The sequence below is a fragment of the Coregonus clupeaformis genome, chromosome 36 (genome assembly GCF_020615455.1).
Source record: "Coregonus clupeaformis isolate EN_2021a chromosome 36, ASM2061545v1, whole genome shotgun sequence".
Classification (NCBI taxonomy): domain Eukaryota; kingdom Metazoa; phylum Chordata; class Actinopteri; order Salmoniformes; family Salmonidae; genus Coregonus; species Coregonus clupeaformis.
The window spans coordinates 20,442,198-20,469,618 of NC_059227.1; the positions used below are offsets into that span (position 1 = coordinate 20,442,198).

The following is a 27,421-nucleotide window of genomic DNA, read 5'->3' on the forward strand; positions in this document are numbered from 1 at the left end:
AGAGTTGGTAAACAGCGTTTACCTCATGGTGGAAGACGAGACACACTATTTAGGCCTTTAGGGGACGAGGCAGCGTTGAAAAGACAACCAGACATTCGCAATTACTGGGGGTAAGTGTCTTTTCCCCCCTATTACAAGTAGCATAATGGAATAAATACATATTACTTTGACAATTTGGACATTGCAGCACTGGCGAAAAAAACACATGTAATCTGCCTTGAAACGTCACCTAATTCTCAACTCCACAATATGTTGCTAACTACCTACATCACATCTGAGTTGAGAATAGCTGGCTAATGTTATCAGAATAGCTTTATAGTTTATCCGAATGTCGGTGAACACAAACAACATTTTACTGACATCGTACTGAAATATTCTATGCAAATCTTTGACGAAATCCAAACATTTTTACTGGCCACTTCACCTGCTTAATCGATTTTGTTGTTTGCTTGTTTGTCTAGACTCAGTCATGATGCAGTCTTGCAAAAAAAAACAAAAAAAAAACAACAACAATGGAAGTAATACAACATGTAACTACTGGCATCAAACTTTCATGTGCGCCAGAAAGCAAGCGTACAGTAAGGTCGGAATTTTCTGGCTAATGCATTCTCTGCAAGCTGGTGTGACATTTGGCTAACAGTAGGTATTTTGTGCTCATTTTCCTGAATGCATTTCAATCAGCTTGTAGAAGTGAATTACATCTGTGTTTTGAAACAGTCAATTTCCAGAATAGGCAGGGTAATCATGAGCATTAAGAATAATAATCTGCACTAAATTGGTAGTTTTGCCTGAAGGACAAACTCTGTCAACGGTCACAAAGGCCAGGCCTAGAAGAGGAGCTCAGCTGGCCCATAAACAGCATTCTGTACCAGTGTCAGCTGTGCCACATGCAGACTACAGGCCTGGTTATTTTCAAAGTGGAGGACTACCTACCAGTATGTGTCTGCAAATAGGCTACATTAAATTTGTATGCAGTTGGTAGAGCATGGCGCTTGCAACGCCAGGGTTGTGGGTTCGTTTCCCACAGGGGGCCAGTATGAAAGTGTATGCACTCACTAACTGTAAGTCGCTCTGGATAAGAGCGTCTGCTAAATGACTTAAATGTTAAAATGTACTGTAGCAAGCCAGATACGGTTTGTCCTTTACTATCAGTGAAATGGATACTATGCAATTGCACACTGTACAGTGTGAGGACATTAAATTGTACAGTACAAGCTTTGAATGTCATACTGTGAAAGTTTGCTTGATTTGGTTGTTAACCAACTGCTTTGCCTTCTTTTCATGGTTGTAACTTTAACTTCTGGCTTTAAGTTAAGATCTGTCTCGTATTCTTATCAATGGTTGCTTTTATCCATGTGACCAATATAGAAAGCAGTGACCTACTTAATGAAATCATATCCAATCATACTGTAGCTGCAAAGGAAGTCTCTCATGTTGTTTTGGTGCAGAGGCCACCTTAAGGAAAGAGAGAGAATGAATGGCATAGTTATCTTGTTATTTTGAACATCAGGTGGCAGCTATGGTATGTGCTATAGGTCAGGGTCCAATCCAAAGTGTCATTAAATAAGATTGATGGTATGTAGGCCTATATAAGATATAGATGATGTCTCAGTGTATCTAGCTCACCTCTGTCTAAAGACTAAAATCAAATGTATTGGTCACATACACATGGTTAGCAGATGTTATTGCGAGTGTAGCGAAATGCTTGTGCTTCTAGTTCCGACAGTGCAGTAATATCTAACAGTTCCACAACAAATATCTAATACACACAAATCTAAGTAAAGGAATGGAATAAGAATATATAAATATATGGATGAGCGATGTCATTGTCAGAGCGGCATAGGCTAAGATGCAATAGATAGTATAGAATACAGTATATACATATGAGATGGGTAATGCAAGATATGTAAACATTATTAAAGTGACTAGTGATTTTCAAGTCTGTATGTAGGCAGCAGTATCTCTGTGCTAGTGATGACTGTTTAACAGTCTGATGGCCTTGAGATAAAAGCTGTTTTTCAGTCTCTCGGTCCCAGCTTTGATGCACCTGTACTGACCTTGCCTTCTGGATGATAGCGGGGTGAACAGGCAGTGGCTCGGGTAGTTAGTTGTCCTTAATTATCTTTAGTAATCACTTAGTAGTGTGTAGACCTACAGCATATTCTAAATTACTATGATATAAGAGAATCCCGAGGTGCAGAGACAAAACTGTTGATAAAATATCCAATTTTAGGACGTGCAGTTTATAGAAGGACCTTATCTACTAGCCTAACTGTGATGATATTTTAACTATACTGAACAAAAATATAAACGCAACATGCAACAATTTCAAAGATTTGACTGAGTTACAGTTCATATAAGGAAATCAGTCAGTTGAAATAAATTCATTAGGCCCTAATCTACGGATTTCACATGACTGGGAATACAGATATGCATCTGTTGGTCACAGATACCTTTAAAAAAAAGTTCTGTGCATGGATCAGAAAACCAGTCAGTATTTGATGTGACCACCATTTGCCTTATGCAGCGCGATACTTCTCCATCGCATAGGGTTGATCAGGCTGTTGATTGTGGCCTGTGGAATGTTGTCCCACTCTTCAATGGCTGTACGAAGTTGCTGGATATTGGCGGGAACTGGAACACGCTGTCGTACACGTCAATCCAGAGCATCCCAAACATGCTCAATGGGTGACATGTCTGGTGAGTATGCAGGCCATGGGAGAACTGGGACATTTTCAGCTTCCAGGAATTGTGTACAGATCCTTGCGACATGGGGCTGTGCATTAACATGCTGAAACATGAGGTCATGGCGGCAGATGAATGGCACGACAATGGGCCTTGGGATCTCGTCAGGATATATCTGTGCATAGAAATTGCCAGCGATAAAATTATGTGTCCGTTGTCCATAGCTTATGCCTGCCCATACCATAACCCCACCGCCACCATGAGGCACTCTGTTCACAACGTTGACATCAGCAAACCGCTCGCCCACACGACGCCATACACGTGGTCTGCGGTTGTGAGGCCGGTTGGACGTACTGCCAAATTCTCTTAAACGATGTTGGAGGCGGCTTGTGGTAGAGAAATGAACATTCAACCAACAGCTCTGGTGGACATTCCTGCAGTCAGCATGCCAATTGCACGCTCCCTTAACTTGAGACATCATTTAGTAGCTTTTATTGTCGCCAGGACAAGCGGCACCTGTGTAATGATCATGCTGTTTAATCAGCTACTTGATATGCCACACTTGTCAGGTGGATGGATTATCTTATCTTGCTACCATGATTACGGATAATCCTGAATGGATTGTGAATAATGTTGAGTGAGAAAGTTAGAGGTATAAATATCATACCCCCCAAAAAATGCTGCCCCCCCCCCCTGTTATTGTAATGGTGAGAGGTTAGCATGTCTTGGGGGTATGATATTTATACCTCTAACTTTCTCACTCATCAATATTCACAATTTATTCAGGACTATCCGTAATCATGGTAGCATCCACATTAATGTAAAGTGTTTAGAAACATTATATTCTTATTTACATAAAAGGGACTCCAAAATGACACTACATTACTTACCATTTAATTTATATTGGGCACAAAATAATCTGAAACAACCAAAACAAACAGCAAATGCTTCCAACTAGAGTCCCAAGCTTGATGTAATCATTGCGCACTAGGAATATGGAACAAAATATTACACTTTTTACTACTTTAATACACATATAAGTGAATTTGTCCCAATGCTTTTGGTCCCCCGTAGTAGGGGGACTATGTACAAAAAGTGCTGTAATAAACAGTTCAGCAGGTGAATGTAAACATCACAAATGTGGAGGAGAACAATTTCCACTGCTAAAAATATTATCTTCTGTTAGACTAGCTGTTCCTCTTTATCAAATGGGAACTTGCACAATTCAGCCTTCTATTTCATAATCAACTGTAGCTTGGCAATATCCTTATGTTTTGCAAGAGATTGACACAAACACATTCCTTCTCTGAATACCAAAGTGCATGTGGATCAGGCTCTGACCTACAGACTGCTTTCAATTCATTGTCTTACAAAAACATTAATTGACCTTAAAGGAATAAGCCACTCAACAATATTTTGGTATTTTTTAAAATTAGTCCACTGTTAATACAGTCCCAAAATGTTTTGCATGTCAGCAGTCAAGCTTTCAAGCTACAGTTGAAGTCAGAAGTTTACATACACCTTAGCCAAATACATTTTAAACTCAGTTTTTCACAATTCCTGACATTTAATCCTAGTACAAATTCCCTGTTTTAGGTCAGTTGGGATCACCACTTTATTTTAAGAATGTGAAATGTCAGAATAATGATCTATTTCAGCTTTTATTTATTTCATCACATTCCCAGTGGGTCAGAAGTTTACATACACTCAATTAGTATTTGTTAGCATTGCCTTTAAATTGTTTAACTTGGGTCAAACGTTTTGGGTAGCCTTCCACAAGCTTCCCACAATAAGTTGGGTGAATTTTGGCCCATTCCTCCTGACAGAGCTGGTGTAACTGAGTCAGGTTTGTAGGCCTCCTTGCTCGCACACGCTTTTTCAGTTCTGCCCACACATTTTCTATTGGATTGAGGTCAGGGCTTTGTGATGGCCACTCCAATACCTTGACATTGTTGTCCTTAAGCCATTTTGCCACAACTTTGGAAGTATGCTTGGGGTCATTGTCCATTTGGAAGACCCATTTGCGACCAAGCTATAACTTCCTGACTGATGTCTTGAGATGTTGCTTCAATATATCCACATAATTTTCCTTCCTCATGATGCCATCTATTTTGTGAAGTGCACCAGTCCCTCCTGCAGCAAAGCACCCCCACAGCATGATGCTGCCACCCCCGTGCTTCACGGTTGGGATGGTGATCTTCGGCTTCCAAGCAGCCCCCTTTTTCCTCCAAACATAACGATGGTCATTATGGCCAAACAGTTCTATTTTTGTTTCATCAGACCAGAGGACATTTCTCCAAAAAGTACGATCTTTGTCCCCATGTGCAGTTGCAAACCGCAGTCTAGCTTTTTTATGGCGGTTTTGGAGCAGTGGCTTCTTCCTTGCTGAGCGGCCTTTCAGGTTATGTCGATATAGGACTTGTTTTACTGTGGATATAGATACTTTTGTACCTGTTTCTGCACTGGGCCTTTTTAAATTCATATTGAATGCCGGACAAACAGTGTTGTTTTCTAGACCGATCAACAATGACTCCTATTTAAGTAAATGCACCTCAGATGGTGCCCAAATTGGTAGTCACTGCTTACAAATTAGGGCCGGGACGATGCCAGTATCGCCATACTCGTAAGTATCGTGGCAAGGGAACAAAACACAGCAGATTTCACTTCTTTAGGAAAAAAGTCCTTATGTAAACAAATGTCATTGTTGTCATGCACACAATATTTGAGATACAGCAGGTTTTTAAAGGACCAAAGAGTTTGGTCTGCTTCGCGTTTAAAATTGTTGGCATAAAAAAAATATTGCGATACTGGTGTCGTCACAGCCCTACTACAAATATCTGGGCATTTGGATAGACAGTAAGTTGTCTTTTAAAAAACATAAATGAGTCATGCCTCTCTCTTAATAGTAGAAATTGATCATTCAGTTGATGTTCCTACCGGTTTTAGACTATGGTGACATCACCTACATGAATGCTGCTTCCTCTGCATTAAAGACATTAGATGCAGTTTACCACGCTGTACTTCGATTTGTCACAGGCAACAGGTTTTGCACTAATCACTGCATTCTTTATCAGAAAGTAGTCTGGCTTTCTCTGACGTTGCGTAGATCGAAACATTGCATTCTGTTTATTTACAAAGGTCTTCTGCAAAAAGTCCAACATTACCTACTATCGATACTAACCTATTGAAGTATGAGATGCCATACCCAGTCACAGGGATTGCTAACTTTTGAAGTTCCTTCAGTCACTACAGATTTTGGTAAAACGCCTTTTAGTTTCTTCACACCTCACTTATGGATCAATCTTCAGAATACCCTACAGTTGGACGTATTGGTGCATTTCTGGCAATTCGGATTGTTGGTAGAGGACCTCTTCTCTGAGGAATGTATTTTTTATTGTCATTTTATTATTATTGTGTTTTCAATATTTTTATTTTGTGTTTCCTAGGCTCCTGCCTTGATTGTGTAACTGCTTGGGCTTGTGATATAGGGCTCCCTCGGATAAGAGAACTTGGTCTCAATGGGACTACTCCTACTTAAAGGCTAAATAAATGTTGTGGGTGATGCATTGCAGAGTAGTGTGAGAAGTTCCTTTACAAAATCAGTAGAGGATTAAGCATGTCTGCCATTCTGCATTTTAACCAATGCCTTCCCACAGGTACTCTCACACCTATTTACCTAAACGGTTTGTCCTTTGACTTGAGCAGCAACATTTCCTATTGGTCCAAAAGCAGTTGTGTTGAGGCTTGGTATCACCCATACAGCAGTAAGAAATAGGCCTACTGAATAACTAGGCTAAATCCTAAAGCAGTGGAATGTTATGGCACTCCCACATGCCTAGCCTAAACAGGTTAAGTAATTGTGAGTTGAACTGCCAAGGTACAGAAAGGTGTTTCCTCACACTCCCTTTGAATCACCCTCAGCGGGTCGGGAACAACCAGATGCATCCGGTTTTCAAGGGAAATTGAAAGAGGGCCTGTGACGTGACTACCGCTTCTGGATGTTAACAAGGCGACACTCTATTTAAACTCCTCCTCCACATTTACTGGATTGGTTGAACAGTGCAGAACCTCCCCCAACAGTTGTTTGTTTCTTGTCAGGACCAGAAAGAAAGAAATGCTGCTCTGGCGTTTATTTTATGCCTGCTACGTTAGGTTACCTTTTGAATTAATAATTAATTAATTGGATAATATATGATTTTCAGTTTCCTAGCCTATTCAATAGGCTAGTGCTGCATCTTTCATATGCCTCCCTTTTCAGGGTGTAAAATTAACACCCACCACCTACCGAATGCGGGTAGATATCTATTTCACCAGCCACATTGGCGGGTGGTCAGGGCTCCACAGTGCGAGCATTTCACTCAATTTCACAGGCCCAAACATGTCTAGTCGCGCTACCATGGTAACCTCCCGCCCTTAAAGGGGCAGGTGAACATTTTTGACTCATCTGTGATATTTTGGTTAAAAAATGAAATTAAACAATATACCACATTACTTGTTACTAGTAAAACATTTTATTGTTTTAAAAACATTACAAAGCATGCTCATCTGTTTTTTTTGTGTTTTGTTGGTGTCATTTTAGAGGGAAAAAATATATTTTGGCTTGTAAAAAATCTGAGTGGCTGGTAGATTTTTTTAAATCTACTTGCCACAGTGGCTGGTGGACCAAAAAGTTAATTTTATGCCCTGCTCCCTTTGTACTCTACCACAGCAGCTCACAATAGTTTTACACCTCACTATCCTGAGGCAGATTATTTACTGCAAACCTACTTGTGTATACAGCTTCTGCTTTTTATTTCTAGCTGGTGTCACAGCAGCTCACAATAGTTTTACACCTCACTATCCTGAGGCAGATTATTTACTGCAAACCTACTTGTAGTTACAGTGCATACAGCCTCTGCTTTTTATTTCTAGCTGGTGTCACATAATAAGTCTTGAGATTTGAATGAAAGTGCCGGAGCTGCTCTCTCTGCCAAACTCCAAGAGTAGGACTTAAATCAGGCTTGAAAGAGCCTGTCACTTCACTGGCATGGGTGCATCTCACTGGAACTCTAAGGAACTAATGGCTCAGTCAAGATTCTTACTACTGTATCTGATCTCAAAAGGTAGCCTCACTGTGGAGAACTAGGGATACAGAACACAGTTAATGCAACCCAGACTAGACTTGTACTTATTGAGTTAGGAGAAGGGTGTGCCAATCACATGCATACTAAACAAGCCTCACATGCACTGCAGTCGTCTCAAATCAGCCCCACATCCCCTAAGCAAGCGCGGTCGCACACACACTACATGCCTGTGCATTGCAATTCCCCACCTTCCTCCATTTTGTTGTTTTATTCATCATGCACAGACGTGAGAGTCGGGGTCAGGTCTGAGCTGTATTTATTTATTTTAAGGTAGGATTATTTTAGTGCCAGCCAGAAAGTCATCTTGTGAGATTTATCTGGAGCAGAGTAGCCTGTGTAGTGTGGGTGGTTTGTGTGATTGTGAGTGCAGGGGGAGTCTGGTTGGCTAGTGTGCAGTAGATACTCTATTGTGAAATAAATGAGGCCACGTTATGGTGGTGACGTTGTTTCCAGATTTTAAGTCTCAGGGAGTGAGGGTGTCCCGGAAATGAAAGTGTATACAAATGTAATTAAAAATGAAAAGCTGAAATGTCTTGAGTCAATAAGTATTCAACCTCTTTGTTATGGCAAGACTAAATAAATTCAGGAGTAAAAATGTGGTTAACAAGTCACATAATAAGTTGCGTGGACTCACTGTGTGTGCAATAAGTGATTTTTGAATGACTACCTCCGCTCTGTACCCCACACATATAATTATCTGTAAGGTCCCTCAGTCGAGCAGTGAATTTCAAACACAGATTAAACCACAAAGACCTAAGAGGTTTTCCAATGCCTTGCAAACCCATTACAACATAATACAGAGTACCACTCTCCACATTTTCAAGCATTGTGGTGGCTGCACCATGTTATGGGTATGCTTGTCATCGTTAAGGACTGAGGGGTTTTTCAGGATAAAAAATAAATGGAATGGAGATATGCACAGGCAAAATCCTAGAGGAAAACCTGGTTCAGTCTGCTATCCACCAGACACTGGGAGATGAATTCACCTTTTCAGCAGGACAATAACCTACAACACAAGGCCAAATCTACACTGGAGTTGCTTACCAGGAAGATGGTGAATGTTCCTGAGTGGCCGAGATACAGTTTTGACTTAAATCTACTTTGAAAACTATGGCAAGACCTTTAAAATGCTTGTCTAGCAATGATCAACAACCAATTTGACAGCGCTTGAAGAATAATGGGCAAATGTTGCACAATCCAGGTGTGGAAAGCTCTTAGAGACCCAGAAAGACTCACAACTGTACTCTCTGCCAAAGGCGCTTCTACAAAGTATTGACTCGGGTGTGAATGCTTATGTAAATGAGATTTCTGTATTTCAATTCAATACATTTTGCTAAAATTTCAACAAAAAAACTTACTTTGACATTATGGGGTCTTGTGTGTAAATATATTTCATCCATTTTGAATTCAAGCTGTAGCACAACATAATGTGGAATAAGTCAATACTTTGTGAATGCACTGTAGATAGCCATTTTGTTATCATCTCTATCATATGAAGAACCATTTGATCCATACCTCTGTAACATTACAGACTGATTTCTATGGTCCCTGATTTGTAAAGAGAATATCAGACCCATAAATGGTATCTGGGAAGAAAGATATAAGCAGGAGATCATTCCTTGGTGTTTTGCATTCTTCACCAGCTATGAATAATCATACATGCCATTACTAACGTTTAGTCATGATATATTTTAAAGGGGACCTTGTTGTTTCTTCACAGTGAGTAAGCAGCCTGCTTGGTTCCCAGCTACCTCAGGACACAGGCCAATTCTAAAGACCTCTGAGTCCCAGGATGGCCAAGCTGTCACTAAGCACAAACAATCCTCCCTTTGACTAGCCTAACTCCTCTGTTCACTAAAGGCTGTGATTCTGCCATCACTCAGTGTCCACTGCCTCCTTATCACCAGCCAGAGAAATTGCAGAAAATGACTGGACTGAGTGTCCCAGTTCGGCCTTGCATTTTAGACCCATTTAATTGATCAATAATGGATCAATGTCTGAAATTAGCCTACCTGGTGAAAGTATTTACATTTACATTTACATTTTAGTCATTTAGCAGACGCTCTTATCCAGAGCGACTTACAGGAGCAATTAGGGTTAAGTGCCTTGCTCAAGGGCACATCGACAGATTTTTCACCTAGTCGGCTCGGGGATTAGAACCAGCGACCTTTCGGTTACTGGCACTACGCTCTTACCCACTAAGCTAACTGCTAAAAGTGTTTGATAAAAGGCCCAGTGCAGTCAAAAACATGATTTTCCTGTGTTTTGTATATATTTCCGCACTGAGGTTGGAATAATATTGTGAAATGATTATAATGCCCTGTTAGTGTAAGAGCTGTTTTGAATAGACCGCCTCAAATTTCAGCCGGTTTTGGTGGGATGGAGTTTTGGCCTGCCTGGTGTAAATTAGTTAATAGACCAATAAGAAAGAGTTCCAAACCTCTCTGCCAATAACAGCTAGTTTTCAGTTTTCCCCTCCACACTCTGACCACTCCCAGACAGTCCTAGCAAAATTATTGCTTGAGAAATTGCTCTTTACTAATGTAACAGATGTTATCGTACTTCGTAACTCTCTCGCATTGTGTTTTTAAATAAAGGACTGTCCAGCCAGTGAGCCCAGTTGATTGGTAGTTTACTCTGACGATAGACACAAGGAAGCACATTAGATGTGCAGGACAAGGCCTCCCGAGTGGCGCAGCGTTCTAAGGCACTGCATCGCAGTGCTTGAGGCGTCACTATAGCCCCGGGTTCGATCCCAGGCTGGGAGACCCATGAGGCTGCGCACAATTGGCCCAGTGTCGTCCGGGTTAGGGGAGGGTTTGGCTGGCCGGGATTTCCTTGTCCCATTGTGCTCTAGCGACTCCTTGTGGCAGGCCGGGCGCTTGCAAGCTGACTTCGGTCGTCAGTTGGACATTGGTGCAGCTGGCTTCCGGGTTAAGTGAGCAGTGTGTCAAGAAGTGTGGCATGGCAGGGTCGTGTCAAGAAGTGTGGCATGGCAGGGTCGTGTTTCGGAGGACGCATGGCTCTCGACCTTCGCCTCTCCCGAGTCTGTAGGTGAGTTGCAGCAATGAGACAAGACTGTAACTACCAATTGGATATTGCGAACTTGGGGAGAAAAGATGTGCAGGACAATAGTATGTTGATGGCTGTAGATTTGTTTTTTGTCTGTTAGTATGGAAATAACTGTGAATTAGCAGAGAGCTAATGCATGTAAAGTGTTAGTCCCATGTTTCATGAGCTGAAATAAAAAAATCGGAGAAATGTGTATATACATACATACACACACACACATCAGGACATGTAGATAGTGAACTCGTACACATTGTAAATATGAAAATAGAGAACAGTATTTCAGAGCGTGACCTACCGCTTGCATGTCAATATCAGTCTGGGAAGAGTTTTTACATTTGTGATCTCCCCCTATCTGTAAGCATTACCAATGGCATAACACCTTAATGATTCAGTGCATTCGGAAAGTATTCAGACCTCTTCACTTTCTCCACATTTTGTTACGTTACAGCCTTATCTAAAATGGATTAAATTGTTTTTTTTCCTTCAGCAATCTACACACAAAACCCCATAATGACAAAGCAAAAACAGCTTTTTAGAATTTTTTGCAAATGTATTAAAAATAATCTGAAATATCACATTTACATAAGTATTCAGACCCTTTACTTAGTACTTTCTTGAAGCACCTTTGGCAGCGATTACAGCCTTGAGTCTTCTTGGGTATGACGCTACAAGCTTGGCACACCTGTATTAGGGGAGTTTCTCCCATTCTTCTCTGCAGATCCTCTCAAACTCTGTCAGATGGGCAGCGTCGCTGCACAGCTTTTTTCCAAGGATCTCCAGAGATGTTCGATCAGGTTCAAGTCCGGGCTCTGGCTGGGCCACTCAAGGACATTGAGACTTGTCCCGAAGCCACTCCTGTGTTGTTTTGGCTGTGTGCTCTGGAGCAGGTTTTCATCAAGGATCTCTCTGTACTTTGCTCCGTTAATCTTTCCCTCGATCCTGACTAGTCTCTCAGTCCCTGCTGCTGAAAAACATCCCCACAGCATGATGCTGCCACCTCCATGCTTCACCATAGGGATGGTGTTGGCCAGGTGATGAGCGGTGCCTGGTTTTCTCCTGAAGTGACGCTTGGCATTCAGGCCAAAGAGTTCAAGATTGGTTTCATCAGACCAGAGAATCTTGTTTCTCATGGTATGAGAGTCCTTTAGGTGTCTTTTGGCAAACTCCAAGTGGACTGTCATGTGCCTTTTACTGAGGATTGGCTTCCATCTGGCCGCTCTACCATAAAGGCCTGATTTGGTGGAGTGCTGCGGAGATGGTTGTCCTTCTGGAAGGTTCTCCCATCTCCACAGAGGAACTCTGGAGCTCTGTCAGAGTGACTATCGGGTTCTTGGTCACCTCCCTGACCAAGGCCCTTCTCCCTCGATTGCTCAGTTTGGTCGGGGGGCCAGCTCTAGGAAGAGTCTTGGTGGTTCCAAACTTCTTCCATTTAAGAATGCTGGAGGCCACTGTGTTCTTGTGGACCTTCAATGCTGCAGAAATGTTTTGGTGCCCTTTCCCAGATCTGTGCCTCGACACAATCCTGTCTTGGAGCTCTACGGACAATTCCTTCGATCTCATGGCTTGGTTTTTGCTCTGACATGCGCTGTCAACTGTGGGACCTTATATAGACAGGTGTGTGCCTTTCCAAATCATGTCCACTCAATTTAATTTACCACCGGTGGACTCCAAGTTGTAGAAATATCTCAAGGATGACCAATGGAAACAGGATGCACCTGAGCTCAATTTCGAGTCTCATAGCAAAGGGTCTGAATACTTATGTAAATAATGTATTTCTGTTTTTAATTTTTTATAAATTTGCAAAAATGTCTAAAACCCTGTTTTTGCTTTGTTATTATGGGGTATTGTGTGTAGATTGAGGATTATATTTGTTTTAAATCCATTTTAGAATAAGGATGTAACGTAACAATGTGGAAAAGGTGAAGGGGTCTGAATACTTTCCGAATGCACTGTATGTAACTTCAACCAACCAATGGGAATACATAAACATTGAATACTTATTTCTGCAGTGTCAAGTGGAAACATAACCAACCCTGTTACACTAAGAAGCTATTGTTTTCAATACAAAAATATGTTTTTTTTTTTTTTATCACTAAGGTACTTAATTGTTACCCAGAAATGATTTTGATATTGAGATAGACAGCCAGCCCAGTTATGTAATTTACAGCAATGAGATTTGAAAAGGCAAATATTCCACTTTTCAGTGGCCTTTCTCTATTTCACTCACTGCTGGAAGAAACTTGTGAGTAAGACTCTACATTTATAGCTCAAAATAACTGACCACCAGTGGATACTATTAAGGTCCGGCACTGAGAGCCAGGCAATGGTACTTCCCATGCGAAGCGTTCACGTTTCCTTCCAGAGAATCTTACTGTAAATCAAGTTTGGTAAAGCAGAAACATGCTCATGTTTGTTGTAACGTAACACCTGTTATTCTCAGTATAGCCCTGGTGTTGGAAGTCGTTACTTAATGGTTTGTCCCCTTGTCTGAGTGAAAACATGTTTAACCTTTGCAAGGTTGTCTTGGCTGTGGTGAGCCTTGATAACAGCTGTGTTTTGCTGCCTGCCCGACCAGGCACTCTCTAGTTGTTGACTGACAGCAGTGCTGACTGGATAGCTGGCTATTAGCCTGTGATACTTAAACCTCAGCCAATGGCCTATAGTGGTGTGACTTTCACGTTCTCCGATAGGCCATTGGTGACTGTACACAATTTTTATTCGACCAGTATGAGTAATCTCCTTTCCCTTTGTCACACTGTAATATTCACTATTGAATTGACATTTACTGTTATGAAGGTTTTTCTTTTGATTATACAAGAACACTTTCAGCACGACAACATTCAGTACATTTAACCTCAGACTATGTTGTATGTACATACTGTCGACTTTATGTAACTCCAACCTAAACTAAATATATAAATGTTTCCACGTCTCTTTTCTAGGTGTGAGGGAGACCCATCATGGCAGGCGACATGATGTTGGTGATGCGTGGCTTGGCCAAGCTGAGCCAGTCCATCATGGAGACTCAGGCCAACACCCTGCGTAATGGAGGAGCCCAGGCCATGGCCCAGAGCATGCAGATGACTGCAGAGCAGAGCCTGGGAGTAGCCATGCAGAAGATGCAGGTGGGCACAGCAGGAGATGAATGGGGCTCTTCTATGGGGGTTGTGGACAACCGAGATTGTTACAAAGATTCTGTATTTGTCATTGTCAGACAACACCACCTCCAGTAGCCAGATCTAAAATGGATGACAGAGCTTCAGTGTCAAATAGCTTCCAGCCTTCCTTTGTGCCTTATCTAATTTAGAGTGAGCGCAACAAAAGGTTGATTCATAGAGCTTTGGAATATTATCATGGCTGAGTTATTTGTTTTCACAGCATTGGAAAAGTACAATAGAGAACCATGCAAAACATGCTGTGGCTGTAAATACAGTTTGACTTGAGGAGATCAGAAAGGTGGCCCTTACTGAGGGTATATATACACTACCGTTCAAAAGTTTGGGGTCACTTAGAAATGTTCTTGTTTTTGAAAGAAAAGCATTTTTTTTTGTCCATTTAAAATAACATCAAATTGATCAGAAATACAGTGTAGACATTGTTAATGTTGTAAATGGCTATTGTAGCTGGAAACAGCTGATTTAAAAAAAATGGAATATCTACATAGGCGTACAGAGCTCCATTATCAGCAACCATCAGTCCTGTGTTCCAATGGCACGTTGTGTTTGCTAATCCAAGTTGATCATTTTAAAAGGCTAATTGATCATTAGAAAACCCTTTTGCAATTATGTTAGCACAGCTGAAAACTGTTGAGCTGATTTAAAGAAGCAATAAAACTGGCCTTCTTGAGACTAGCTGAGTATCTGGAACATCAGCAATTGTGGGTTCGATTACAGGCTCAAAATGGCCAGAAACAAAGAACTTTCTTCTGAAACTCGTCAGTCTATTCTTGTTCTGAGAAATGAAGGCTATTCCATGCGAGAAATTGCCAAGAAACTGAAGATCTCGTAAAGCGCTGTGTACTACTCCCTTCACAGAACAGCGCAAACTGGCTCTAACCAGAATAGAAAGAGGAGTGGGAGGCCCCGGTGCACAACTGAGCAAGAGGACAAATACATTAGAGTCTAGTTTGAAACAGACGCCTCACAGGTCCTAAACTGGCAGCTTCATTAAATAGTTATTTTAATGGACAAAAATTGCTTTTCTTTAAAAACAAGGACATTTCTAACTGACCCCAAACTTTTGAACGGTTGTGTGTGTGTGTTTGTGTGTGTGTGTGTGTGTGTGTGTGTGTGTGTGTGTGTGTGTGTGTGTGTGTGTGTGTGTGTGTGTGTGTGTGTGTGTGTGTGTGTGTGTGTGTGTGTATACATACATACAGTGAGGGGGAAAAAGTATTTGATCCCCTGCTGATTTTGTACGTTTGCCCACTGACAAAGAAATGATCAGTCTATAATTTTAATGGTAGGTTTATTTGAACAGTGAGAGACAGAATAACAACAAAAAAATCCAGAAAAACGCATGTCAAAAATGTTATAAATTGATTTGCATTTTAATGAGGGAAATAAGTATTTGACCCTCAATCAGAATGATTTCTGGCTCCCAGGTGTCTTTAAAGGGAGTGCTCCTAATCTCTGCTTTTTGCCTGTATAAAAGACACCTGTCCACAGAAGCAATCAATCAGATTCCAAACTCTCCACCATGGCCAAGACCAAAGAGCTCTCCAAGATTATAGACCTACACAAGGTTGGAATGGGCTACAAGACCATCGCCAGGCAGCTTTGTGAGAAGGTGACAACAGTTGGTGCGATTATTCGCAAATGGAAGAAACACAAAAGAACTGTGAATCTCCCTCGGCCTGGGGCTCCATGCAAGAGCTCACCTCATGGAGTTGCAATGATCATGAGAACGGAATCAGCCCAGAACTACACGGGAGGATCTTGTCAATGATCTCAAGGCAGCTGGGACCATAGTCACCAAGAAAACAATTGGTAACACACTATGCCGTGAAGGACTGAAATCCTGCAGCGCCCGCAAGGTCCCCCTGCTCAAGAAAGCACATATACAGGCCCGTCTGAAGTGTGCCAATGAACATCTGAATGATTCAGAGGAGAACTGGGTAAAAGTTTTGTGGTCAGATGAGACCAAAATCGAGCTCTTTGGCATCAACTCAACTCGCCGTATTTGGAGGAGGAGGAATGCTGCCTATGACCCCAAGAACACCACCCCCACGTCAAACATGGAGGTGGAAACATTATGCTTTGGGGGTGTTTTTCTGCTAAGAGGACAGGACAACTTCACTGCATCAAAGGGACGATGGACGGGGCCATGTACCGTCAAATCTTGGGTGAGAACCTCCTTCCCTCAGCCAGGTCATTGAAAATGGGTCGTGGATGGGTATTCCAGCATGACAATGACCCAAAACACACGGCCAAGGCAACAAAGGAGTGGCTTAAGAAGAAGCACATTAAGGTCCTGGAGTGGCCTAGCCAGTCTCCAGACCTTAATGCCATAGAAAATATGTGGAGGGAGCTGAAGGTTTGAGTTGCCAAACGTCAGCCTCGAAACCTTAATGACTTGGAGAAGATCTGCAAAGAGGAGTGGAACAAAATCCCTCCTGAGATGTGTGCAAACCTGGTGGCCAACTACAAAAAACGTCTGACCTCTGTGATTGCCAACAAGGGTTTTGCCACCAAGTACTAAGTCATGTTTTGCAGAGGGGTCAAATACTTATTTCCCTCACTTATGTGTGTGTAATGTAATATATATATATACACACACACACACACACACAGTGGGGAAAAAAACGTATTTAGTCAGCCACCAATTGTGCAAGTTCTCCAACTTAAAAAGATGAGAGAGGCCTGTAATTTTCATCATAGGTACACGTCAACTATGACAGACAAAATGAGGAAATAAAATCCAGAAAATCACATTGTAGGATTTTTAATGAATTTATTTGCAAATTACAGTGGAAAATAAGTATTTGGTCAATAACAAAAGTTTCTCAATACTTTGTTATATACCCTTTGTTGGCAATGACACAGGTCAAACGTTTTCTGTAAGTCTTCACAAGGTTTTCACACACTGTTGCTGGTATTTTGGCCCATTCCTCCATGCAGATATCCTCTAGAGCAGTGATGTTTTGGGGCTGTCGCTGGGCAACACAGACTTTCAACTCCCTCCAAAGATTTTCATACTTTGGTGCGAAAAGTGCAAATCAATCCCAGAACAACAGCAAAGGACCTTGTGAAGATGCTGGAGGAAACGGGTACAAAAGTATCTACTGTATATCCACAGTAAAACGAGTCCTATATCGACATAACCTGAAAGGCCGCTCAGCAAGGAAGAAGCCACTGCTCCAAAACCGCCATAAAAAAGCCAGACTACTGTTTACAACTGCATATGGGGACAAAGATCATACTTTTTGGAGAAATGTCCTCTGGTCTGATGAAACAAAAATAGAACTGTTTTGCCATAATGACCATGGTTATGTTTGGTGGAAAAAGGGGGATGCTTGAACACCATCCCAACCGTGAAGCACGGGGGTGGCAGCATCATGCTGTGGGGGTGCTTTGCAGCAGGAGGGACTGGTGCACTTCACAAAATAGATGGCATCATGAGGTAGGAAAGTTATGTGGATATATTGTAGCAACATGTCAGGAAGTTAAAGCTTGGTCGCAAATGGGTCTTCCAAATGGACAATGACCCCAAGCATTCTTCCAAAGTTGTGGCAAAATGGCTTAAGGACAACAAAGTCAAGGTATTGGAGTGGCCATCACAAAGCCCTGACCTCAATCCTATAGGAAATGTGTGGGCAGAACTCAAAAAGCGTGTGCAAGCAAGGAGGCCTACAAACCTGACTCAGTTACACCAGCTCTGTCAGGAGGAATGGGCCAAAATTCACCCAACTTATTGTGGGAAGCTTGTGGAAGGCTACCCAAAACGTTTGACCCAAGTTAAACAATTTAAAGGCAATGCTACCAAATACTAATTGAGTGTATGTAAACTTCTGACCCACTGGGAATGTGATGAAATAAATAAAAGCTGAAATAAATCATTCGCTCTACTATTATTCTGACATTTCACATTCTTAAAATAAAGTGGTTATCCTAACTGACCTAAGACAGGGAATTTTTACTAGGGTTAAATGTCAGGAATTGTGAAAAACTGAGTTTAAATGTATTTGGCTAAGGTGTATGTAAACTTTAGACTTCAACTGTATATGTGTGTGTGTGTGTATATATTTCTTTGACCACATGACCTAAAAATATCTCAGGCTGAGTTTTTACCTAGTCAGTAAACATGGTCAAGAATAACTCTGGCCCTATGCATACCAGTGAAACCACACCACAGCACCTCATTGACCTCTTACACTTCTGTGTATCTGTTAAAGGAGTTTGGTGGTCAGCATCAGCAGAGTGCGTCTGATGACTTCCCAGCAGACATGGACAGCAAGTATGACTTCTCTGGAGCAGAAGGGAGCAGCGTGGACAGTGGGGAACACGTGGGGTCAGGGTTCAGGGATGAGGGGGGCATCTCATCGGAGGGGACGGAGAGCGCAGACGGAGTGACCAGCGGGAAGTACAATGACCAGGTCTCAGTAAAATCCAAGCTGTTTGAGGGCTACAAGGACCCTAGCAGCCAGTTCTCAGGACAGATCCGTTCCTACCGCTCCTATCACCAGGACAGCTCGGGGGTTGGAGGCCTCACGGCTGAGGACATGGAGAAGGCCAGGGAGGCCAAGAGGAACGAGAAACCACACAAACAAATGGTACATCTACACATCTCATCTCACTGTTACCTGTGACTCAGAGATGTGCTGAGTGTGTATGTTGTCTACCATTGTGTTGTTGTTCTCTCTCTTTTGTAGCTCAGTGAAAGAGCACGAGAGAGAAAGGTACCAGTGACACGGTTAGGGAGACTGGCCAATTTTGGAGGTAAGGCTATACATTATTTTGGTTTCTACTGTGCTCTGTCTTTTGAGTTTGGTACACAAAGTGCTACCATTACAAATGTCAAGTGTATTATGTTGTTTTTTAGGTGGGGAAAGTACTGAACATTTTATTGGCTCAGTAAGATGTTGCTGTTGACTACATTGCTATGAGTGTTAAGAACTTGATCCTCTTAACTTGGGAATATTGATTTGGTGGCATCAGCATAATGACAAAACTAGTGCTTTATTTAATCTTTGTTTCTTGCTTGAGCTCACCTTTGATCTCCCTTTTCATTTAATCCAAACATCAAATCAAATGTTATTGGTCACATACACGTGTTTAGCAGATGTTATTGCAGATGTAGCGAAATGCACATTAAAGGAACAGCATTATACAACTGATCAACACAAGCCAAACCTTCTCTCCTGCCAAAAAACGTTTAGTGGCCATCATTGCTGTAACCAGTGTCAAAATTTACAATTAGAGCCTGTATTTTTTAACCCTCTTATGTCATTACATAAAGTCAGACGCATAAATATCATAGCCCCAAAATGTTTTGGGAGCATGATCTTTGTGCGTCTGTAACTTTCTCACTCATCATTATTCACGATTCAGTTTTGATTATCCGTAATCATGGTAGCATCCACATCAATGTAGAAATGTTCAGAAACATTATATTCTCATTTACCATAAAAGTGTCTCCAAAATGACACAATACATTATTTACCTTTCATTTCATTTCATTTCTATTGGGCACAACCAAAAAAACTGAAAATGCATCAAACAAGTTTGTAGAGTCGCAGGCTTGATGTAGTAATTGAGTGCTAGGAATATGGAACCAAATACTAAACTTTTTACTAAATTTAACACACTATAAGTGAATTTGTCCAAATACATATGACACTTTCAAATGGGGGGACTAGACACAGTGCATTCATTTCTAAACAGTCAAACCGATATGTATGAATATACCCTCAAATAAAAGGTGATGTTCTGTACTGTCACCTCATATATAAAACATTTAATCTCAAATCCAAAATGCTGGAGTACAGAGCCAAATTAAACGTTTTAGCTTCACTGGCCAAATAAATACGTAGGGGAGTGTATATTGGGAAAATATTGTTTTAGGGGGTGAATCTTATTTGGTTTTGTCAACCTGATTAGATACAAAAGTAAATAAATCATTAAAAATATAATATATTGGCTCAAAATAAGTTGTAATAATATATTAAATACAAAATAAATAGTAATAGCAAGTTGATTGTTAGAGGAAACCCTAAGGTGGGATCAGCTGATCGGTAGCGGCAAGGAGTTGATGAGTGTGGTCCAATTTTGTCTTTGCTGGATGTTGTAATTTTTTCCAGTTTAGATTTTTGATGTACCGATTGGACACACCTTTATTTTTACTATTTTCTACATTGTAGAATAATAGTGAAGACATCAAAACTATGAAATAACACACATGGAATCATGTAGTAACCAAAACATATTTTATATTTGAGATTCTTCAAATAGCCACCCTTTGCCTTGATGACAGCTTTGCACACTCTTGGCATCCTCTCAACCAGCTTCACCTGGAATGCTTTTCCAACAGTCTTGAAGGAGTTCCCAAATATGCTGAACACTTGTTGGCTGCTTTTCCTTCACTCTGCCGTCCGACTCATCCCAAACCATCTCAATTAGGTTGAGGTCGGGGGATTGTGGAGGCCAGGTCATCTGATGAAGCACTCCATCACTCTCCTTCTTGGTAAAATAGCCCTTACACAGCCTGGTGGTGTGTTTGGTCATTGTCCTGTTGAAAAACAAATGATAGTCCCACTAAGCCCAAACCAGATGGGATGGCGTATCGCTGCAGCATGCTGTGGTAGCCATGCTGGTTAAGTGTACCTTGAATTCTAAAGAAATCGCAGACAGTGTCACCAGCAAAGCACCCCCACACCATAACACCACCTCCTCCATGCTTTACGGTGGGAAATACACATGCGGAGATCATCCGTTCACCCACACCGCGTCTCACAAAGACACGGCGGTTGGAACCAAACATCTCCAATTTGGACTCCAGACCAAAGGACACATTTCCACCGGTCTAATGTCCATTGCTCGTGTTTCTTGGCCCAAGCAGGTCTCTTCTTATTATTGGTGTCCTTTAGTAGTGGTTTCTTTGCAGCAACTCGACCATGAAGGCCTGATTCACACAGTCCCCTCTGAACAGTTGATGTTGAGATGTGTCTGTTACTTGAACTCTGAAGCATTTATTTGGGCTGCAATTTCTGAGGCTGGTAATTCTAATGAACTTATCCTCTGCAGCAGAGGTAACTCTGGGTCTTCCATTCCTGTGGCAGTCCTCATGAGAGCCAGTTTCATCATAGCGCTTGATGGTTTTTGCGACTGCACTTTAAGAAACTTTCAAAGTTCTTGACATTTTCCGTATTGACTGAGCTGCATGTCTTAAAGTAATGCTGGACTGTCGTTTCTCTTTGCTTATTTGAGCTGTTCTTGCCATAATATGGACTTGGTCTTTTACGAAATAGGGGTATCTTCTGTATACACCCCCTACCTTGTCACAACACAACTGATTGGCTAAAACACATTAAGAAGGAAAGAAATTCCACAAATTAACTTTTAACAAGGCACACTTGTTAATTGAAATGCATTCCAGGTGACTACCTCATGAAGCTGGTTGAGAGAATGCCAAGAGTGTGCAAAGCTGTCATCAAGAATGGTCTGATGATGAGACCTCTCCAAGAAGGCAGAGTGATGGGGAGATGTTAATGTGGTGACCCAAGAGGGTGGATAGTTTGTATTGTTTCTTTCCAGAAATGTAGGGTGGGTGGACAGAGCCAGGTGACGTGAAAGTAGTTGTCTAGAGTGTTGTGACGACAGTGTGAACATATAATGGTGTCAATGAATCACATTCTGTGCATTTTATGTTGAGTTATATATGCTCTGTGCATGATCCTGTAGTGTATAAGTTGTGGTTCAGGGTTGTTAGTGAGTTCTCCTCTGAGACCTGTCCTCTCCCCTCGACAGCCAAAGGGCCAGATTGAGGCCTGGAGGTTAATCTGCACTTTGACCAGTAATAGGCCTGTAGGCCTGCAAAGCAGACTGCAGATTAGCTACGTGGGAGTTCTTAACTAGTCTGCTAGTGGCCTGCCAGTCAGCTTCTGCCTCTTCAGAGAAACACAGAGAGAGACACCTCTCTACTCTTATCAATCTGACGTGTACTGCACTAGCTTAAAGCTCCTGTTTTCTCAGTGTGAAGAATATTTATTTTCCTGGTTTTAGCAGTGTCTTATGTTATCACAGGCAGTTTTATCTGGCTACCTGTAGATACAGTAGATGGATGGATGTGTTGATATGGTGTTGAGAAGATCAAATATTGGTCACATACACATATTTAGCAGATTGTGTTGCGGGTGTAGCAAAATGCTTGTGTTCCTAGCTCCAACAGTGCAGTAATATCTAACAGTACACAACAATACACAACAATACACACAAACCTAAAAGTAAAAGAGTGGGATTAAGAAATATTAGGACAAGCAATGTCGGAGTCCAGAATATAAATATATACAGTGGGGGGAAAAAGTATTTAGTCAGCCACCAATTGTGCAAGTTCTCCCACTTAAAAAGATGAGAGAGGCCTGTAATTTTCATCATAGGTACATGTCAACTATGACAGACAAAATGAGATTTTTTTTTCCAGAAAATCACATTGTAGGATTTTTAATGAATTTATTTGCAAATTATGGTAGAAAATAAGTATTTGGTCAATAACAAAAGTTTCTCAATACTTTGTTATATACCCTTTGTTGGCAATGACACAGGTCAAACGTTTTCTGTAAGTCTTCACAAGGTTTTCACACACTGTTGCTGGTATTTTGGCCCATTCCTCCATGCAGATCTCCTCTAGAGCAGTGATGTTTTGGGGCTGTCGCTGGGCAACACAGACTTTCAACTCCCTCCAAAGATTTTCTATGGGGTTGAGATCTGGAGACTGGCTAGGCCACTCCAGGACCTTGAAATGCTTCTTACGAAGCCACTCCTTCGTTGCCCGGGCGGTGTGTTTGGGATCATTGTCATGCTGAAAGACCTAGCCACGTTTCATCTTCAATGCCCTTGCTGATGGAAGGAGGTTTTCACTCAAAATCTCACGATACATGGCCCCATTCATTCTTTCCTTTACACGGATCAGTCGTCCTGGTCCCTTTTGCAGAAAAACAGCCCCAAAGCATGATGTTTCCACCCCCATGCTTCACAGTAGGTATGGTGTTCTTTGGATGCAACTCAGCATTCTTTGTCCTCCAAACACGACGAGTTGAGTTTTTACCAAAAAGTTATATTTTGGTTTCATCTGATCATATGACATTCTCCCAATCCTCTTCTGGATCATCCAAATGCACTCTAGCAAACTTCAGACGGGCCTGGACATGTACTGGCTTAAGCAGGGGGACACGTCTGGCACTGCAGGATTTGAGTCCCTGGCGGCGTAGTGTGTTACTGATGGTAGGCTTTGTTACTTTGGTCCCAGCTCTCTGCAGGTCATTCACTAGGTCCCCCCGTGTGGTTCTGGGATTTTTGCTCACCGTTCTTGTGATCATTTTGACCCCACGGGGTGAGATCTTGCGTGGAGCCCCAGATTGAGGGAGATTATCAGTGGTCTTGTATGTCTTCCATTTCCTAATAATTGCTCCCACAGTTGATTTCTTCAAACCAAGCTGCTTACCTATTGCAGATGCAGTCTTCCCAGCCTAGTGCAGGTCTACAATTTTGTTTCTGGTGTCCTTTGACAGCTCTTTGGTCTTGGCCATAGTGGAGTTTGGAGTGTGACTGTTTGAGGTTGTGGACAGGTGTCTTTTATACTGATAACAAGTTCAAACAGGTGCCATTAATACAGGTAACGAGTGGAGGACAGAGGAGCCTCTTAAAGAAGTTACAGGTCTGTGAGAGCCAGAAATCTTGCTTGTTTGTAGGTGACCAAATACTTATTTCCACCATCATTTGCAAATAAATTCATTAAAAATCCTACAATGTGATTTTCTCAATTTTTTTTCTTCTCAATTTGTCAGTCATAGTTGACGTGTACCTATGATGAAAATTACAGGCCTCTCTCATCTTTTTAAGTGGGAGAACTTGCACAATTGGTGGCTGACTAAATACTTTTTTCCCCCACTGTACATACTGTCCATAATGTCTATACATTCCATCACACACGTGTGTGTGTGTGTGTGTGTGTGTGTACAGTGCATTCGGAAAGTATTCAGACCCCTTCCCTTTTTCCAAATGTTGTTACGTTACAGCCTTATTCTAAAATGGATTCAATAAAACATTTTCCTCATCAATCTACACACAATACCCCATAATGACAAATCGAAAATAAGTTTTTAGAAAATGTTGCTAATTTATTAAAAATACAAAAAATATACCTTATTTACATAAGTATTCAGACCCTTTGCTATGAGACTCGAAAATGAGCTCCGGTGCATCCTGTTTCCATTGATCATCCTTGAGATGTTTCTACAACTTGACTGGAGTCCAGCTGTGGATGATTGGACATGATTTGGAAAGGCACACACCTGTCTATATAAGGTCCCACAGTTGACAGTGCATGTCAGAGCAAAGACCAAGCCATGAGATCGAAGGAATTGTCCGTAGAGCTTCGAGACAGGATTGTGTCGAGGAACAGATCTGGGGAAGGGTACCAAACATTTCTGCAGCATTGAAGTTCCCCAAGAACATAGTGGCCTCGATCATTCTTAAATGGAAGAAGTTTAGAACCACCAAGACTCTTCCTAGAGCTGGCCGCCCGGCCAAAATGAGCAATCGGGGGAGAAGGGCCATGGCCAGGGAGGTGACCAAGAACCCGATGGTCACTCTGACAGAGCTCCTCTGTGGAGATGGGAGAACCTTCCAGAAGGACAACCATCTGCAGCACTCCACCAATCAGGCCTTTATGGTAGAGTGGCCAGATGGAAGCCAATCCTCAGTAAAAGGCACATGACAGCCCGTTTGGAGTTTTCCAAAAGGCACCTAAAAGGACTATTGTACCATGAGAAACAAGATTCTCTGGTCTGATGAAACCAAGATTGAACTCTTTGGCCTGAATGCCAAGCGTCACGTCTGGAGGAAACCTGGCACCATCCCGACGGTGAAGCATGGTGATGGCAGCATCATGCTGTGTGGATGATTTTCAGCGGCAGGGACTGGGAAACTAGTCAGGATCGAGGGAAAGATGAACGGTGCAAAGTACAGAGAGATCCTTGATGGGGGCGAAGGTTCACCTTGCAACAGGATAACGACCCTAAGCACACAGCCAAGACAGCGCAGGAGTGGCTTCGGGACAAGTCTCTGAATGTCCTTGAGTGGCCCAGCCAGAGCCCGGACTTGAACCCGATCGAACATCTCTGGAGAGACTTGAAAATAGCTGTGCAGCGATGCTACCCATCCAACCTGACAGAGCTTGAGAGAATCTGTAGAGAAGAATGGTAGAAACTCTCCTAATACAGGTGTGACAAGCTTGTAGTGTAATACCCAAGAAGACTTGAGGCTGTAATCGCTGCCAAAGGTGCTTCAACAAAGTACTGAGTAAAGGGGTCTGAAGACTTATGTAAATGTGATATTTCAGTTGCAAACATTTCTAAAAACCATTGAGGTATTGTGATGAGGGGATTTTTGTTTTGTTTTTAATCCATTTTAGATTAAGGCTGTAATGTAACAAAATGTGGAAAAAGTAAAGGGTTCTGAATACTTTCCGAATGCATTGTATGTACAGTATTCCATCTACTATAGCTGTAGATGGGACGCAACGATCTGTCTCATGTAAGCACTATGATATCTGAGCGTCCCACCTCATCACCTTGCCCTGGGCCTGTGACTGTGTGAACAGGAGGAGGACAGAACACTATAGCTGTAGGCGGCAGAAGCTGAAGGAGTCAGAGCTCATGTCATGATAAAGGTAGGTAGAGGGATTAATGTGAGCAGCATCTCTAGCCGATATCCTGGCCTGGGTACATCTGTCTCTGGGATATGGACTGACAGCTGGCCCCGGCCTGCCCCGTTCTGGGTCATCCATCTCTCTGCCAGCATGCTGCACATTTTGTGGCTGTTTGGGAGGTTATCAGATCCACACAGCGAGCCGATACACAAGTGAGAGGAAAGCCACTCAGGAGCACCTGTTCACTCTGGGTCCATACATGGCCCTGACACCTTCTGTATACATTACAGGGCCAGCTCCGGCATTCAGGGCACCACACTACCAGAGGCATCATGGGAGGTTGTGGGGCGGGGCAGGTCTCGGAGAGGGATCTGCTGGATCACTCCATCATTCAGCTGGAAATCAGGGTTGCCAGGTTTGGGGGCATTTGAGTGATGTGGGTCTCAATAGACGGACACCTGTCAGTCCAGCACTCTGGAGCCTTATTGGTCTGCTCTCCCTCCCCAACATGGCTCAGGGGGATACCTGGTAGGCTGGCAACCCAGCCCATGGCCCACTCCTCCAGGGCTAAATTGCTATACTGTCCCCCGAGGACTGATCATCAACTGGTCTCACGTTGAGGTAGAGTTGCTGATAGGCTATCCAGTTCCTGATGTCTGTTTAGTCTGTTTACATTTACATCATTTACCAAAAGCTCTTATCCAGAGCGACTTACAAATTGGTGCATTCAACTTATGATAGCCAGTGGGACGACCACTTTTTTATTCTCTTTTTTTTTTATGGGGGGTAGAAGGATTACTTTATACTATTCCAGGTATTCCTTAAAGAGGTAGGGTTTCAAGTGTCTCCGGAAGGTGGTCAGTGACTCCGCTGTCGTGGGGGAGCTTGTTCCACCATTGGGGTGCCAGAGCAGCGAATAGCTTTGACTGGGCTGAGCGGGAACTGTGCTTCCGTAGAGGTAGGGGAGCTAGCAGGCCAGAGGTGGATGAAAGTAGTGCCCTCGTTTGGGTGTAGGGTCTGATCAGAGCCTGAAGGTAAGGAGGTGCCGTTCCCCTCTCAGCTCCGTAGGCAAGCACCATGGTCTTGTAGTAGATGCGAGCCTCAACTGGAAGCCAGTGGAGTGTGCGGAGGAGCGGGGTGACATGAGAGAACTTGGGAAAGTTGAACACCAGACGGGCTGCAGCGTTCTGGATAAGTTGTAAAGTTTAATGGCACAGGCAGGGAGCCCAGCCAACAGCGAGTTGCAGTAATCCAGACGGGAGATGACAAGTGCCTGGATTAGGACCTGTGCCGCTTTCTGTGTAAGGTAGGGTCGTACTCTGCGAATGTTGTAGAGCATGAACCTGCAGGATCGGGTCACCGCTTTGATGTTAGCGGAGAACGACAGGGTGTTGTCCAGGGTCACGCCAAGGTTCTTTGCACTCTGGGAGGAGGACACAATGGAGTTGTCAACCGTGATGGCGAGATCATGGAGCGGGCAGTCCTTCCCCGGGAGGAAGAGCAGCTCCGTCTTGCCGAGGTTCAGCTTGAGGTGGTGAGCCGACATCCACACTGATATGTCTGCCAGACATGCAGAGATGCTTTTCGCCACCTGGTTATCAGAAGTGGGAAAGGAGAAAATTAATTGTGTGTCGTCTGTGTAGCAATGATAGGAGAGACCATATGACAGAGCCAAGTGA

At 42.5% G+C, this 27,421-nt stretch overlaps 1 protein-coding gene across 2 annotated transcripts in view; it reads left to right on the plus strand.

The window, feature by feature from the left end:
• LOC121552203 (atypical kinase COQ8A, mitochondrial-like) overlaps nt 1-27,421 on the plus strand; it is a 43,322-nt gene continuing 15,901 nt past the window's right edge. For both annotated transcript variants that reach the window (XM_041864936.2, XM_041864937.2), the window contains exons 1-4: nt 1-110; nt 13,823-14,005; nt 18,271-18,648; nt 18,748-18,814. In XM_041864936.2, coding sequence (XP_041720870.1) covers nt 13,841-14,005; nt 18,271-18,648; nt 18,748-18,814 — 610 coding nt within the window. In that variant the 5' untranslated portion in view covers nt 1-110; nt 13,823-13,840. The remainder of the gene's footprint in view (nt 111-13,822; nt 14,006-18,270; nt 18,649-18,747; nt 18,815-27,421) is intronic.